At 35.6% G+C, this 16,936-nt stretch overlaps 1 protein-coding gene across 2 annotated transcripts; it reads right to left on the bottom strand.

Moving 5' to 3' along the window:
* Window positions 1-11,191: 11,191 nt before the first annotated feature.
* Window positions 11,192-16,906, bottom strand: LOC125652149 (stress response protein NhaX-like). 2 transcript variants are annotated; one of them, XM_048881143.2, is made up of 4 exons: window positions 16,695-16,906; window positions 15,280-15,363; window positions 12,317-12,429; window positions 11,192-11,607 (listed from the first exon to the last, which is right to left on the bottom strand). In XM_048881143.2, exons 1-4 carry the CDS (start codon window positions 16,768-16,770, stop codon window positions 11,416-11,418), a joined length of 465 nt encoding a protein of 154 aa, XP_048737100.1. In that variant the 5' UTR covers window positions 16,771-16,906; the 3' UTR covers window positions 11,192-11,415. The 2 variants fall into 2 exon arrangements, with proteins under 2 accessions (XP_048737100.1, XP_048737099.1); XM_048881142.2 differs by having other exon boundaries at window positions 12,317-12,447; window positions 16,695-16,902.
* Between the last annotated feature and the right edge of the window lie 30 nt (window positions 16,907-16,936).

Here is a 16,936-nt window from a genome sequence, read left to right as displayed (position 1 = left end):
GGGGAAAATGACTGTCTACAAATAAACAGAGTGAGAATTTCAATCCTGTTTCTATACCACGTTTAGATAATTCAAAATATATACCAGGATATACGTGTTCTATTAAAATGTGCAACTTCCAGTTGAATTCAACAGGCTCAATAGTCTACATTAATTATGTAATCTGTATTATGTTATTTATATTGATTATGTAATCTATATTGATTATGTAATTTGTATTATGTTATTTATATTGATTGTGTGATGTATATTGATTATGTGATTTATATCAATTATGTAATCTATATTAATTATGTAATCTGTATTATGTGATTTATATTGATTATGTATTTTGTATTATGTGATTTATATTGATTATGTAATCTGTATTATGTGATTTATATTGATTATGTAATCTATATTGATTACGTAAATTGAAAAACTGCATTTAATGTTTTGTAAAAGATTGCTGAGTGTTAAAAAATCCACTTGTAACTTTTTAGTATATTGTGAATTGGGAAGATTCCCGCTGAGAATTTATAGGTTATTAAGAATTTTTAAATATTGGTTGAAAATCAGAAGAAGGGATAATTGTATTTTTAAGTCATGTTACAAATATATGTTGTCACATAATGATGAATGGGTTGTAAATATCAATTAAGTAGTTTGGGATTAAATCATATGTTTGAAAGTGGTATGCCTGATAAAATTATATATTCTATTATTGAATAAAGACTATTTGATACTACAAAACAACAGATATTTAATGATATTTGTAAAATGTCTTAAGGTTTCTTATATCAACACCTCATTGACAATTTCTATATTATTACCTGTGCAAACCTATCGATAGCAAATATTAGACATATTTAACTAAATTTAGAACTTCATCTCATAATCTAAATATTGAAAAAGGAAGACATTATGGCATTGCAAAAAAACAATAGGTATTGTGAAACATGTAGCTTGTATGTTGTAGAAGACGAATTCCATTTCATTCTTCAATGTCCATTCTATAATGAACTGAGATCAAAATATATAAAAAGATATTATTTTAAAAGGTCAAGTACCTTCAAACTGGTTCAATTAATAATTGTTCAAAATGTCAAAGAATTGATTAATTTAGGTAAATACTTGTATTTAGCATGTTTAAAAAGAGATGTTTAATTTAGCTCTTGTTCTATTTATGTATACTCTCCTGTGTGATGTCTGTATATACCATATTTATGTTATTCTGTTTCTAGTGAGCCGTTTGGCTCAAGGATGATAAAGAACTTGAACTTGTAATGTGATTTATATTGATTATGTGATTTATATTGATTGTGTGATGTATATTGATTATGTGATGTATATTGATTATGTGATTTATATTGATTGTGTGATTTATATTGATTATGTGATGTATATTGATTATGTGATATTATTAGTTACCTAGTCATTTAGTGACCTGGTACGGGATGACACCAGGTCACTAAGTTTTATACCGGGCGAGGCGTAGCCGAGCCCGGTATAAAATTTAGTGACCTGGTGTCATCCCGTACCAGGTCACTAAATGACTAGGTAACGAATTTACCCCACCGATGACCTATTTTGATAATATGCATGAGGCTATTGCATACCACAACTACAGACAACACCATACCATAAATATTCCTTATTCAAAGACGACTGTATTTAAACGAGCTTTTGTGGTCAGACAAAATCATACCATAATTTTTTCCCTGCATTGCACATGTTGCATAGAGAGCTGGGTTTAATTCCAGGCTATTGAGAGGAAATACAATCCTATAACCTAGCCAATTCATTTATGTGCTTCATGTCGCACCCTTTTTGAAGGAAGAATACAAAATTCAAATATAACAATTTAATAAGAACACTAACAGATATAAATATAACATCATTAAACAGATATCACAGTCTATTCAAATTGATATGAACGTGATGAACACAGAACTGGCAAAACATGACACAAATCACTACAATTTTCACAGTTATTATTTTGATATGTTAATGCTGAAGTTGATTGTCCCTATTGTGCATCCGTGGAAAGCTGGCATAATTTGCCTGGTCTGAACACTCGAAAACCTGGTTTCTGTTTGAGATTGTAGAGTATGATCACAGTTAAAGTCACCAAAGAGATCCGAAATGTTGATTCCCTGCAATTCGGCAACCGCTTCATGATCACCATGTTCCTGAGGTAATGTCACCAGGCTAGTGTCTCCAACAGGTTCGGGTGGAGGTAGAGCAAGTGTTGCAATGCTCGGTAAAGCAGCGACAGTTTTAAAACTCTGCGGTGCAAGACTCTGCCCCATTGCCTGTCCCATGGCGATTTTTTCCTCGGTATCGGTTCGATCGTTGGTAGACTGTTAGAGACTGTACTGATTTATGTCCACTCACGGCCATTATTTGTGATGGACTAAACAAACATTTGGTTAAAATTGTAGCACCAGTGGCCCTTATTGAATGGTTGGTATAGATTTGTGACAGATTTGTGTCCTGGCTTAGTTTTGACATGAATGATGCTAGTTTTTTCTCACCCAATCGCACGTTACAGTACCAAGTTTCATCATCATCGTCAAACGAATCCCTTGGTCTTTGTCATAAACTTGAGCAACTGGGATGGAGTTTGCCAATATACTTTTCAAAAGATCTTACCGGACAGAATGGAGATCCCGGGGATTCTGGTATCACACCGGAGGTGGTTTCCCTGTCGTTACCTCTATGGTTTTTAATTAATTCGTCTGTACATTTCGCCACATATTTCAGTCCTGATTTTGGTTCCTGCATGACCTCAAACGTTGATTTTGGCATAATATGCATGTTCTCTACAGATCTCCGGCAAAAGTATAGCCTTACATCAAATTGAACTTTATTCAAAAGTCCGTACGGGGTTTGGGGATTCATTTGCTTCGACTCGTACAGTTTTTGACGGTCACTCTCGTTAATAACAGGATGATGTTGTACACTCCCTTTCCCTATCCGTTTTAGCTCAGCCAGGGCAGCCTTGAATGACACATTTGCATCGCGAAATTCGTCATCTTTTAGAATATCAAATTTTCTATTATATGGGGGGTCCCGCAAGTACCTGTTGATCGCATGTCTCATGTTTTCAAACGTTGTGGCCTTGTAAAATTCACCATCCTGTTTTCGTGCATTCATGTAGAAATGGCAAAGCACTTCGTTCAAGCGAACGGCATCGAATTCTTCGAAATTTTGATTTTGATTGAGTTCTCCTAAGTAGGCCTTTAACAAACGAGCTGCCTTCTGATTGCTTCGAATAGTTTCTTTGGAGTTAATCAGTAATTTCTTTTTTTCGATCTCGTCTGCTGCCAAACTTGCAAACCGTTTGGCCGCCATTGTTGTTGACAAATGCAACAAGAAAAATAACTCGCAAGGACGCCTGGTATAAATTTTGACGGTGACCTGGGATAGAATATCCCACGTCTTCACGTGACCGTAATGAGCCAATCACTATTCAGGATCCCCGCACTAACTCGTCAGAGGTGGGGTAAATATTGATTATGTGATGTATATTGATTGTGTGATGTATATTGATTATGTGATGTATATTAATTATGTGATGTATATTGATTATGTGATGTATATTGATTATGTAATTTATATTGATTATGTGATGTATATTGATTATGTGATTTATATTGATTATGTGATTTATATTGATTGTGTGATGTATATTGATTATGTGATGTATATTGATTATGTGATGTATATTGATTATGTAATTTATATTGATTATGTGATGTAACTTGATTATGTGATGTATATTGATTGTGTGATGTATATTGATTATGTGATTTATATTGATTATGTGATGTATATTGATTATGTGATTTATATTGATTATGTGATTTATATTGATTGTGTGATGTATATTGATTATGTGATGTATATTGATTATGTGATGTATATTGATTATGTAATTTATATTGATTATGTGATGTAAATTGATTATGTGATGTATATTGATTATGTGATGTATATTGATTATGTGATTTATATTGATTATGTATTTTATATTGATTGTGTGATGTATATTGATTGTGTGATTTATATTGATTATGTGATGTATATTGATTATGTGATGTATATTGATTATGTGATTTATATTGATTTTGTGATATATATTGATTATGTGATTTATATTGATTATGTGATTTTTATTGATTGTGTGATATATAATGATTATGTGATATATATTGATTATGTGATTTATATTCGTCCCTGTAAGAATCTTTACTCTAGTGAAATGTCATAAAGATTTTAACTGGGTTGAGTAAAAGAGTCCTTCATCCGAAAAGACCCGTACGTTTGACTTCTAATGCAGAGTGCTTGGGGCGAAGAATATGGTTTTAAAAAACCCCACATGTAATCATTTTTACTGCACATCTCTAGACAGTAAAATAAATCCTTAAAAAATCAGTTTATAGAATTGATAAAAATAACTCGGAAATGTTGTTACATGTATCCAGTGTCAGGAGGAGGGGGGTGGTTTTAATCAGACTGTTATTGGTACAGACTTGAAAACCCAAATGAATTTAAACAACGTAAGTGTGTTAATTGTGTGTTAAATCTGTGTGATAAATCTTTGTAGTTCAATAACAAATTGTTTGTCATGGTACACACTAGTAGAAAAGGTTTTAGAATATGCTAAAATTGGATACCATTTCAGAAATTATAGTCAATATAATTTCATGAAAATTATAAAGAAACTACTCAGTGATAAATACACTGAAATCTGGTACAATAATCGATATAACTTGATGAATAGGAAACTATGCACATATTTTACTTTGGTTTTGAAAATTATCTTAATAAAGTAAAACTAAAATGATATTAAAAGATCTATCTGTAAATATTACGGATATTTGCTCATAAATTATTGACTAAAGTTAGTAGATATTCGGGTATTACTAGGAATGAACGAATCTGTAACAAATGCAACTCCGGTTCATTAGGAGAGGAAATTCATTTGTTGATTAAATGTGAAAAGTTTGTTGATGAAAGAAAATCTATTTGTGATGTTATAGACAAAATGTACAGAGTTTTATGATGAACAAAAATTCATAAACATATCATATTCTGAAAAGCAATCTATTCTAAATTTAATCGGGAAATTTATTTTCAACAATACATGCAATTAACAATATTGACATTGTGTTCAAACTAGGTGTTATGTAATCACTTCTTTTTCTTTGCCGATATATGTATACATTTGTATGTATTTTCATGCTGCCCCTCGAGGGTCCTTGATTGGAAATAAAAATATGTTTTATATAAACAGCCCAAATGCACCTTAAGAATTAGTCCCAGCCAAAGGGGCTAAGCCTGTTTTGACCCGAAACTCATTGTAACCATAAATATATTTATGGTTACAATGAGTTTCGGGTCAAAACGGGCTTAGCCCCTGTGGTCTCAGCTACCATCCCAAACACACTGTGGACCATCGTGACTTAGGTGAAAAGTAACATACGGCTACAGATTCAAAAGAGGATGGAACATACGGGGTGAAAATATTATCATTAAGTACCAAAGTATAAGCCTGTAAGCCTTACACATAGCTACCCCCACGAAATAAAGGCATTGTTTCGGAGAAATGAATTTAATTGCGGAGATTTAGAATACCATCCTTTGAGTAAGTAATGATAATACTGAATTCCATGGTATGTGAGACCTTGTAGCGAGAGGGGGGGGGGGGGGCTAAAGTTCTGGTCATAAATGGAATCTAAACATAGTCTCATTGCTCAAAATGACCCTTTATTTGTTAAATTCCGAAGAGAAAGTCCCGGATCCACCCGGCTTCATGCGATATTTCTCAAGAGGGTGGGGAAGACCTCCAATACGGCATAAAGGCAACACTCAATGGACAACACCATTCAAAAGTGCATAAAAGACGACACTTAAAACAATGGAGACAAATGACCACACGGAGCCGAGTATGGACGGCCGCCTACAAAGTAGACAGTTTAGTTATCCGGATTACAAATGCACTGAACATCCTACAGAATATTACCGTATTCTTATCAGAGAAATGGACAAGCATAGTCTACATCGACTTCTCTTCGCAAATCTTCATGTTTTGATTCTGGAAAACCGTGTAAATGCCGCAACCTGTTACGGTTTACGCTTCGACTCAAATATGCCTGGATTTAAGGGCAGACGATACAAACATTTTTTTTCTTTCGAAGATACTTTATATGATGTCATTCTTTTATAAAAGTGGATAATTCCTTGAATTCTTTTCCCCTTTGACTTGGAGAGTGAAATATTTTCCGTATTTCCAAAAAAGTACAAAACAATAGTTATCATGGTAAATTAGTTTATTCTTCATTTGTTTACCTTTTTTATTCGCTCAAAAATTATTGTCAAGGAGAACAGAGTGTACTGATATTAGATTTACAACATAACATGTAAAATATTAATTCATTACAAATTTTACACTAGGAAAATATTAGTTGTTGCTTCAATAAAATTACATATATGGACATTACACCCTCCGTAAAGCTTTACAAATTAAAATAAACTTCATAATATGTTGACTTAATGTTTAAAGTGTAATATAAACTTAAAAAACATATACCATACGGGGCGAATTTTCTCAGTAGAAGCAAAATTGTAAAAATCACATTCGCTGATTTTCTCAAGACAAAGAAGAGTTATCTCCCATAATATAAGCGTAAAATTTTACAACTTCTGAAAATAATTTACAATGGCATTTATGATTTTACTGTTTTTTTGGGGTTTTTTTTTGTTTTTTTTTTGTTTTTTTTTTGTGTCACTCTTGGTTTTCCTTTGCTATTCATCTCTGAAAATAATAAAGAAATGCCTAATACAGGATCTCTTTGATGTGCCATTGTACGTTAGTTTCTGCAATACGACGTTTCCCAGTAGAAACAGGTGAAAGATGACTGAATGCTTCCTGCTGACATCTTATCTATAGCAATGATCCAAGTCCATAGCGTTTTTCGTCCTCGCAATGTCTTAAATCTAGTGGTCTACCACACGCAGCACAACCTTTTCCCAAATTGTCCACTACAATTCCAAGTTCCACAACTCGTCTCCCACTTCTCCAACAAATCATCTCCTTATGCTCTTCTTCCAATTCCTCACTCTCTGATGCATCAGATGGATATGTGTCTTCATTTCCTAGGCATTCTTGTGAATTATCACCAGACGAACAATTTTTTCTTGATTCATCCAGCTTCTCCTTGATAACCACGTTGTTATTGGCATTAACATTCACTATCTTACGTCCAAGGGATAATGCATAACCTCTCTTAGCATTCTGTAACCTTTGATGACGTTTTTTACTAATAAATCTTCCTGATTTTTTCTTCCTGAATGATTCTGGCGCCATAATTGTTTACAGACCCCTTTTCCTGCTCTTAAAACACAGAAGAGTTCCAAACAAATATAAATGAGAAAACCAAAACAAATCAAAATATTTTTTTTAGCATGGGAACTCTTCAGTGCTAAAGATAGAAAAATTGGTCCGTTACGGGTTCCGGCATTTACATATTTTCCAGAATCACAAAAAAGATTTGCGAAGAGAAGTGGATGTTGTTTATGCCTGTCTACTTCTCTAAAGAAAATAAATAAGCTTATTACCGAAAACCTGGAGGTCTCCAATAACACACAAGGGTGTAGACAACAAACCTTACTGTCAGATGACGACACAAACAAAACGAAGTCACCATGGTACAGGCACAGACTTGTGGAATCAGTAGATATTGTTCATTTTCAAATGTAAACTAACACCCCGCTTTGGTAAGAATTAAGAATTTGAAGTATCGTAGTAAAGGACGAACCCCCCTCCCCTAACGATTTAAGATAAAATGGAGTTTGCGGGGGCGTCCATCGATCCAGGTCACCTTAAGAATATGGGGCCAGGAATCTTATGAATAATATTCAAGTCTGATCATTCGACAGGCCAACTTAGATTTAAGATTCCTGGCCCCATATTCTTATGGTGACCTGGATCGATGGACGGTTACATTGTCGTCTTTGGAGCAAAATGTTTCGCCAAAACTGGCCACAGGTTTTCCTATAAGATACATGTATCCTGGTACTTAGCAGCGTTAATATTTCCTTCCACTGGCGTTATAATTCCCACACCCTCCCAACAAATGCATCCCCATATCATAACTTCGTACTTGGCATGAGGTGTTCACTGTTGAACGAGATCGGACCTCCATCTTTAGTCCTTTTCCCTCCAAATCCTAATTTTTTCGTCATGACCTAATATGATTTTGCTTTCACCCGAGAATATCACAAGTTTCCAGTTGTCTACACCGCTGGTTCCACCACCGCAAACTCCATTTTTCTTTAATCGTTGGGGAGGGGGTATCTTATGTCTAAGTTGGCCTGTCGAATCATCATATTTAAATATCATTGAAAATGTATTGCTGAATATTAAAAGGAAACTTCAAATCCACACAGGTACAATAAAATTTAATCGAGGAAATTTGACGTATATGGATAACTTAACATCACGCCTGCCTACATTCAGAGCTTGTATGACTCCGTCCAAAAATGCATTTACCTAGTTATTAGCCTAAAAGGACACCTCATAAAGTATTCATGTTCGGTTTTATTGAAATATCAGCCAGCGATGCTAACCGAACGGTATGGCAAACCCTTTTAGTATTCATTCGTAAAATAAGATATCTCTTTACACTAGAAAGATGTCTCTGTAAGTTAGAGAGATATCTTTTTACGTCAGGGAGATAGCTCTTTAACCAAAATAGATATCTCTTTAAACAAGAGATATCTCTTTACCTAAAAAGATATCTTTAAACAAAATTGGTATCTCTTTACGCTTAGGAGATATCTCTTTCTCTTTGAGAGATATTTTTTAAAGCTAGAGAGATACCCCTCAAAGAGAAAGAGAGATATATATATCACAAAGAGATATCTCTCTATCAATGTAAAAAGAGATATCTCTTAAAGTTAAAGAGATATCTCTTTAAATTTTCAAAAAGAGATATCTTCAAATTTTAACAACAAACAAAGATAATAAATTGATAAAATATGTGAGCTAGATTTGATCAGCCTCTCGGCAACTTGATGATGTTATCCCAATCACCTCTTCAACATTTCCCGCCATTTTTACACTAGAAGAATTTTGATTGGTTAAAAAATAGGGTTACATCATATTGATGGCAATGCAACAAGGAGAAGTCATTATGATTACCCAAGGAAAATCTGTTTAATTTAAAGATATCTCTTTAAGTTAAAATTTTGAAAATTTAAAGAGATATCTTTCTAACTTAAAGAGATATCTCTTTTTACATTGATACGGAGATATCTCTACCCTAGATATATTTCTTGGGATATTTTTCTCTTTAAGAGATATCTCCCAAGCGTAAATAGATATCACTTTAGTTAAAAGAGATATCTTTTTAGTTTCAGAGATATATCTTTTGTTTAAAGATATAATGATGATTGGTTTTTATATAGGGCCTTTCCAGCGTATGCTGCTCAAAGCGCTTTACAATACATTATTACCCTGGCAGACCTTATATCAATCTAGAACTTTCTCAGCTTCCTGGGAAGCAGACAGTGCAAGCTGCCGTTACAGGCGCTAGAGCACTAACATTCTAACAATATCTTTCACTGTCTATAGCCAGGTACCCCTTTTACACTTGGATGGAGTGAGGAAATTCGTGTAAAGTGCTTTCCCAAGGACACAACGCGACGTCGGCCCTGCCGCAGCCAGGACCCAACCCACGACCTTTCGGTCGAGAGTCTGACAGCCTAACCACTAGGCCACCAACGCCACTCTCTTTTGTTTAAAAATATCTCAATAGCGTAAAACGATATCTCTCTAACTTACAGAGATATCCCTACAGCCAATAGAGATATCTTTCTAATGTAAAGAGATATATATCTTATTTAAAGATATATCTTATTTTACGAATAAATAGTGAAAGAGTTTGCCATAGATACAGCCATTTACATGTAACGTAAATTTAAGGAGATCATACAAGATACACACTGCATTTGAAATATTTTCTAAAGTATAGAGATAGCAGTGAACTTTTAAATGATATTCATGTCCTAAGTGAAAAAATATCTAATATAAAGCACAGAAAAATTCACTAGGATACCTCTCCCTAGGGTCGAACTCAAGATTTCTCCTCTCTCTCTCTAACTCTTAAACGATCCACAAAAAACACAAAAGGAAAAATACATGTTCTTGACTTTACAGTATCTAAAACTTTAAATCAACAGTACCTATGAGCAGATGTTTTTGTTTTTTTTTTTCAAAAAGCATTTCATTCAGCCTCGATTGAAGTCAGCAGTTCGCAAATTCTATGGTCGTGATAACGATCTAGTTCGTCAATACAACCTCGCATTGGGTCAAATACTGTCTGACGTGTTTCATACCGATTGTTAAGCCGTTCTTGGCACACTGATTTTGACTGAGGATAACTCCGTTTACCTGATCAAGATATAGGGCTCACGGCGGGTGTGACCGGTCAACAGGGGATGCTTACTCCTCCTAGGCACCTGATCCCACCTCTGGTGTGTCCAGGGGTCCGTGTTTGCCCAACTATCTATTTTGTATTGCTTATAGGAGTTATGAGATTGATCACTGTTCGTTATCTTCACCTTGCAACTGAAGATCAAGTTGGTCACAGGAAGAATGGACATTTAAACAGGCCCAGTGGTTGTGAATGAAAGTACAAGTAATACTATTTCTGAAGTAATGGGGTTTATCCAATGTGGATAAACCTGGTTATTTTGTGCATTTCATATTCAAAGATGCACAATTCTTACTAATGTAATTTAATTTAGATCGGGTTCAGTATACTAACTTTGACTTCCTTTTGCGCATGTCAGCTAGATATATGTATGACAAGCACGCCAAAACACAATTTTGCTTATTCATTTGTTATGAACTTGTATCTTTGTTTAAGGGTATTTTTGATCAATGTCTTCTGTCGTGGTTTATATTGAAACTGTCACAAAATAATTGAAGATTATCTTTAAAGTTCATCCGCTACGATGAATAGGTTCTAATATTTGGGTGCTGGTAATTAAAGTGGAAGCAGTTCACTCAGATGAGACGATATGTGTTATATATGACACAGTTTCTGTTTTTGAGGTAAAAATATGAAAAGTTGTTTCATGTTTTGTGAAATGTGAAGAAGTCTGGTCTTACATGCACTCCCAAAACAGAGAAATGCAATTCCTGGGTAAAATACTTTAATACAAGTTAAACCAGTACCGGAGTAAAATGTAAACTTTTCTAGACTTACATCAGTGCATTCTCAGTAAAAGATTACATGATTCATAAGAACATTTGTTTCTCATTTCTCGAGTCCTTATATATAGCCCCTCTATAGTCAACTAGCTATCTCTGATCTACAATTCAGACCACGATATCACGCAGGATTGCCGGTAGATGTCGCTTTAGTGACGGCAGACGAACACTGGTACATCGGAATGATGGATGATGTAGTCACTCACACTTCCCATGATAGTCCTGCGGATCGTTCCCAGTCCTCGGCAGCCGGTCACGATTAATTCCGCCCCGGACTCCTTGGCTTTATGCACTATACACTCTCCAGGATCACCTGACATTTTCACAAATTCGGTCTCCATCTGCAAATAAACATTCTGAAAGTACTAGTACATACAAAAGCAATACATGTCCTCTTGTAGTGCCCCCTTTAAAGTAATAGTATTGTTAAAGTAATTGTTTTATTAACATTAAACGATATGACTAATTTGGGCCCAACCTAGAGTCCAAACCCCGCAGTTGCAAAATTCACCATTTTTTCTACATCCTTTTCTGCAATTCCTAAATATGCATTTAGATTTTATACGGTATCAGGGAACTTAAAGAAGTCCTTCAAATCATTGTGATAATTTTGGCACCACCCTGAAACCAAACCCTTAGCCCCTAGGATCATGCATTTTACGATTTGGTAAAGGACTTCATTTTCCTTCTAAATATCCATTTAGTTTCAATTTAGTATCAATAGCATTATTAAAGCAGATATAATTTATATATTTTGCACATATACACTAAACATACCACGTTTGGCCCACCCTGGAGTCAGAACCTCTACCCCGGAGATCCTAAAAGTTACAATTCTGGTAGAGGCCTGCCTGCTCTATATCACTATGCATTTAGTTTTTCTTAAAGGAATACAGGTGTAGAGAAGATTTTTGAAAAGTAGTCAATTTATGATTGCCTAAATAGATTCCTTTTACAAATGCAATATCCTTTTATATATATAATTCCATTTACAACCCTGGCTACGAAGCATTTACAAACAAAGCAACAGATGACTTGTAAAATACTCACCCCTAATCCTTGTGTCAGTGTCTTCACCTTGTCAATGATTTCATTCGCTTTCTTGTCCTCTGCGGCAAAGGCGTGTGTGATCGAGTCTGGATTTCCAGGAGTCATCGTCACAGCTTTTGGTGAAACGTGTACTGTTTTAACATTTCATTTCTACATAAAACACAGCTGCAGATCTATCTGTAGCTCTCTGGGGAAATATTGAGGCAGACTAGAGAGCTACAGATCCAACCCCCAATTTACGGCGCAATATAATCTGCGCACGGTTGATACTTTATATCGCTGTATTCTTGCTTCAAAAGTACCCAACTATCCTTGTGTCCAAATATATTCTTAAACATCTATTAAAACCCCATACGAACCGAAAACTCACAACTTTATGAACGTTTTATGACATAGCCATATTACATATACATGTAGGTATCCAGTCAATTCGAACCCCATTGATTTTTATATCTATTCATAATGCCCAATACGAGGTATGTATTCGATCTTAATTCATCATAAACACGAGTAATTAATATAAAATGAAAAAGTGCGTAATTCCTCAAGACGCAAGAAAAGTAATCGTGAAATGTCAATAGTGAAGTGCAATCTAATTAAAATTAGATGTTAGGTCCGCTCACATATTCGCAACACAAACGAGTATGTGAGTGGATCTAACATCTAATTTTAATTAGATTGCAGTGAGGTGTAAAAATAAATTGTTGAGGATGGGGACCAGACTAATGAAAGCCACGAATTCAGTTAAATATTCAAACAATTATTTTTTAACCGAACTGGTATGGTTTCATCCCAAACATTCAATTAAAAAATATTTGTCGGGATATTATTTCACACTGACAATATTATTCCAAAGAGAGTATAAGTATGGAAATGAACCGTAGTCGAATTCACTGGCTACGTACCATGGCTACGTCAACAAACGAAATTGTTTTTAAAAAGCTGTGGGTTTTCGATTCGCATGAGGCTGTAATGGATGTTTGAAGGTATGTTTAGATACAAGTACATGTATAGTGGGAAAAATACATTAGGTACAGCTAGCGATATAAGACCTCAACTGTGCGCAGATTCCGGACAGTAAATCCAAAGTTTTTATGAGGGGTGGATCTGCAGCTCTCTGGTTTGTTCCAGCATTTTCAAAAAACTACATATCTGCAGCTACATAAAACACAGCAGCGAGCTAAATTGATCAAACAAGTGCAGAACTATAATCTTATTTTTACATGTACCAAGCATAATGTCAGGTCTTCTTGAATACAATGTTATTACATGTTTAAGTTATTACATAATTCGCTATTTCTAGGTGAACCTATTTCATTTCAAGTACAGTAACCTGTGCCAGTAAATAGACATACGATTGAATCTGGTATTAAAGTATGTTATATGCATAATTATATCTACATTCACTGTGTGTTTATTGTTTAATTTCTATTGACGTTCATTCCTTGTCGTTTGCAACAATGAAGCCACATCTTGTTTCAGTCTAGTTAGATCGGTTTTTAGTGTTATCCATCTTCGCAAGCCAAGTGTCCGATTTGCTTATTCTCATCTCCTCCTAGGAGGATTTAGTTGCGACTGAACTGCCATCTAACGGATCGAGCGAGTTATCAGTCTTGATGAAAACAAAATTTAACCAATCAGATAACGCACAATAATTTCTGTTGCATGTGTATGCTTACAAAATGTAGTTGACAGATGAAAACAATAAAATTGGGTTTTTTGTTTTTTAAAAAAAAATTATTTATGTGTGCATACTAGCTGTGCGCCTATATCACCTTAGTGTTTAAGGCGTAAATCATGTATTAAAGCACCCCCCCCCCCCCCCCAGATTTAACGTTTCTACTTCTGTTTTAATATCGTACTCAATTTTGCTGAGTTTGTTCAGTTTATTTCAGCACATACCATCCTTTATCGTCATTTGGGTGATGTACATAATCGATTATCTCTTGAATTTTACCGAAAACCCAAAACTTTCGATGAAAATCGTCCGTCTTTGTTTTTGTTTTTTTTTATAGATAAAATGTCATGGCAAAGGCGACAACTAAGGCGAGACACGGGGGCCGCCATCACTCAAACCAAACCGTATGAATCGCTCGATTTGATTGGATGCTTTGGAAAGTCAAAGAGCGATATTTTGAAAGCTTAGAAATGCGACTAAATCCGCCAAGGGGGAGATGAGAGTAAGCGAATCGAACACTTGGCTTGCGAGGATGAGTGTCATTTGTCATCGTATGAATATATACATTCCACGAACTATCACGGGCTATGCATTTTTCTGCAATGTTAGCAACCTTCATCCTCCGTATAACAAACTAAAGAAAACATTTTATTTAAGAAATAAATTTCATTTTTGAAAATACATGAGAGTATGAACTGTGATGCTTTACGCCAATATACCAACGCGATTCATGAAAGTATGCTGGCGTGAAGCGTTGCTGTTCATACCCTCAAGTGTTTTGATTTTTATTTATTTTTTTGCACTTTACTTTCATTTCTGTCGAAATATTCCCAGCCGTTTAAATAGTTGTACTGTACTATATCTATCAAGATTCATACCACATTGTTCACATTCATGAGGAAATAGCTATAATTTAAATTGGTAAAGATATCGAAGTTAAAAACATTGGAAATGTAAATATCATAAATTAATTTTAGTAACACGTTACATGTTACAATCAATCGATTGTTGTATTACAATGCAAAAAAGTAAATGTTGTTATTGGTAACTAGATATATTTAGATAAGCGTTGCTCTTGGAAACCAGAAATACGGGCACTATCTATGACATCTTGAGCCAGAGTTGTACATATAGTACCACGACTGGAGCTCGATAAAATGTCGCGCATTTAAACTGAAATCAGTGTTACGCATGATGTTCGCTTGAGTTCGGTAACAAGAACGATTTCTCTCTTTTTTTATTACCCAGAAAATATGATATGACTATTCATGTACATGTAACTTACACCCATACTGCATGTGTTTGCGGTGGTCGACCGCCGTCACAAGCAACACATGGTCCCCAGGCTTGTGGACATTATTCTTGTACCCTGTAAATAAAAGTGATTTTTTTTTTCTAAACTAAAACATCTTCGATGCGGTTGAGATCACAGGGACTAGGCCCGTTTTGGGCCCGAACTCTGTGGTATCACAGAGTTCGGGCCCAAAACGGGTTTAGCCCCTGTGATCGAGATATTTTTGTTTACACATGAATAATAACACACATAAAAAAAATGCATCGATATGTGATATGCGTCATGAACAAGAATTTAAAAGTTATAATGCAAAAGTGTCATTCACCGAGAAATATTTTGTCACAAGTTTTGTGTTTTGACTGATCATCAGTATGACAGGAAATCATAAAGAGGTTTGAACATTACCGAGTACGGCTATTATCTTACAGCTTACTGTTCACTATGAATCATACAGCCTTTCTCAACACAAACACTTCGTGACTCTTCAAAAATCTAATTTTACTCATGAAACGAGGACAAGATTGTTCAAATATATAAGGAACCATTGATGCAATAAAATTCACTCCATTTCATATACCTCACGAGGTCGCAGCAAGCGGTATTGTAAGCATACATAATTCATACTATGCAGTTACTTACAGATAAATGTAACACACACCGTCAACAGATCACCTTTCAAGGTTAAAATGCATTTGAACAGGTTTATCTCTTACTCCTTCAATAAACAATGCTTAGTAGGTGATACAGATAAGAAATGGCCCAGACGGTCAGATAAAACCGATACAGCGCAAAAACTCTAACCTAACCCCCTCCCGAAAGTGAACACAACACTACCTACAGAATCAGCCAACCTCACTCTGTAATCACCGGATCTCACTGGAATATACAGAACCGCCCCCACCCTGTAGTCACCCCACCGCTGCATAAAGAGCCACCCTACCCCTAAATTCACCACACCGCTGCATAAAGAGCCAGCCCCCCCCCTCCCCTAAATTCACCACACCGCTCCACAAAGAGCCAGCCTCCCCCTAAATTCACCACACCGCTGCATAAAGAGCCAGCCCCCCCCCCCCCTCTAAATTCCCCATACCGCTCCATAAAGAGCCAGCCTCCCCCTAAATTCACTAAACCGCTGCACCCTCCATCGCCCTAAAATTACCGGACCACACCGAAACATACAGAACGAGCCAGCCCCCCACCCCCCACCCTAAAGTCACCACACCGCTACACACACACACACACACACACACACACACTCTCTCTCTCTCTCTCTCTCTCTCTCCACCTTATGATGGAGACAGAACTACCCTCCCAAACCCTAAGGTAATCACACTTCTACATACTGAGAAATTAACTACCGAGTCTCACAGTACCACCCCCTTAGGTGACCATACCGATTTACTTACACGTCACAGCCTCTGTTGCGTACTTGCTCCCATCTATGGCAATCAAACAGGTTCTCTTGCTGGATGTCTCTGCCATTTTTCAATGAACGTTAATAACTATATCATATAACCCGTCACTTCGTTCAAGGCTACGGGTCTCCACTTCATATACGGGTCAGTATATTAGACGCATCAATGTACGGTAAGTATGGCTGCTCATAAGGACAATAACTCGATCATTTCATTTCATGTATTTTTGTTTT

This window comes from Ostrea edulis, chromosome 5 (assembly GCF_947568905.1).
Source record: "Ostrea edulis chromosome 5, xbOstEdul1.1, whole genome shotgun sequence".
Classification (NCBI taxonomy): domain Eukaryota; kingdom Metazoa; phylum Mollusca; class Bivalvia; order Ostreida; family Ostreidae; genus Ostrea; species Ostrea edulis.
This window is presented reverse-complemented; position numbering and strand designations above follow the sequence as displayed.

Excerpts from the sequence above, each read along its gene's own strand:
- LOC125652149 (XM_048881142.2), bottom strand. The coding sequence starts at position 16,770 with ATGGCAGAGACATCCAGCAAGAGAACCTGTTTGATTGCCATAGATGGG. Across the intron at positions 15,364-16,694 it reads CGCAACAGAGGCTGTGACGT|GGTACAAGAATAATGTCCAC; the intron begins GTAAGTAAATCG and ends TTTTATTTACAG. Across the intron at positions 11,608-12,316 it reads CACTGACACAAGGATTAGGG|ATGGAGACCGAATTTGTGAA; the intron begins GTGAGTATTTTA and ends GTTTATTTGCAG.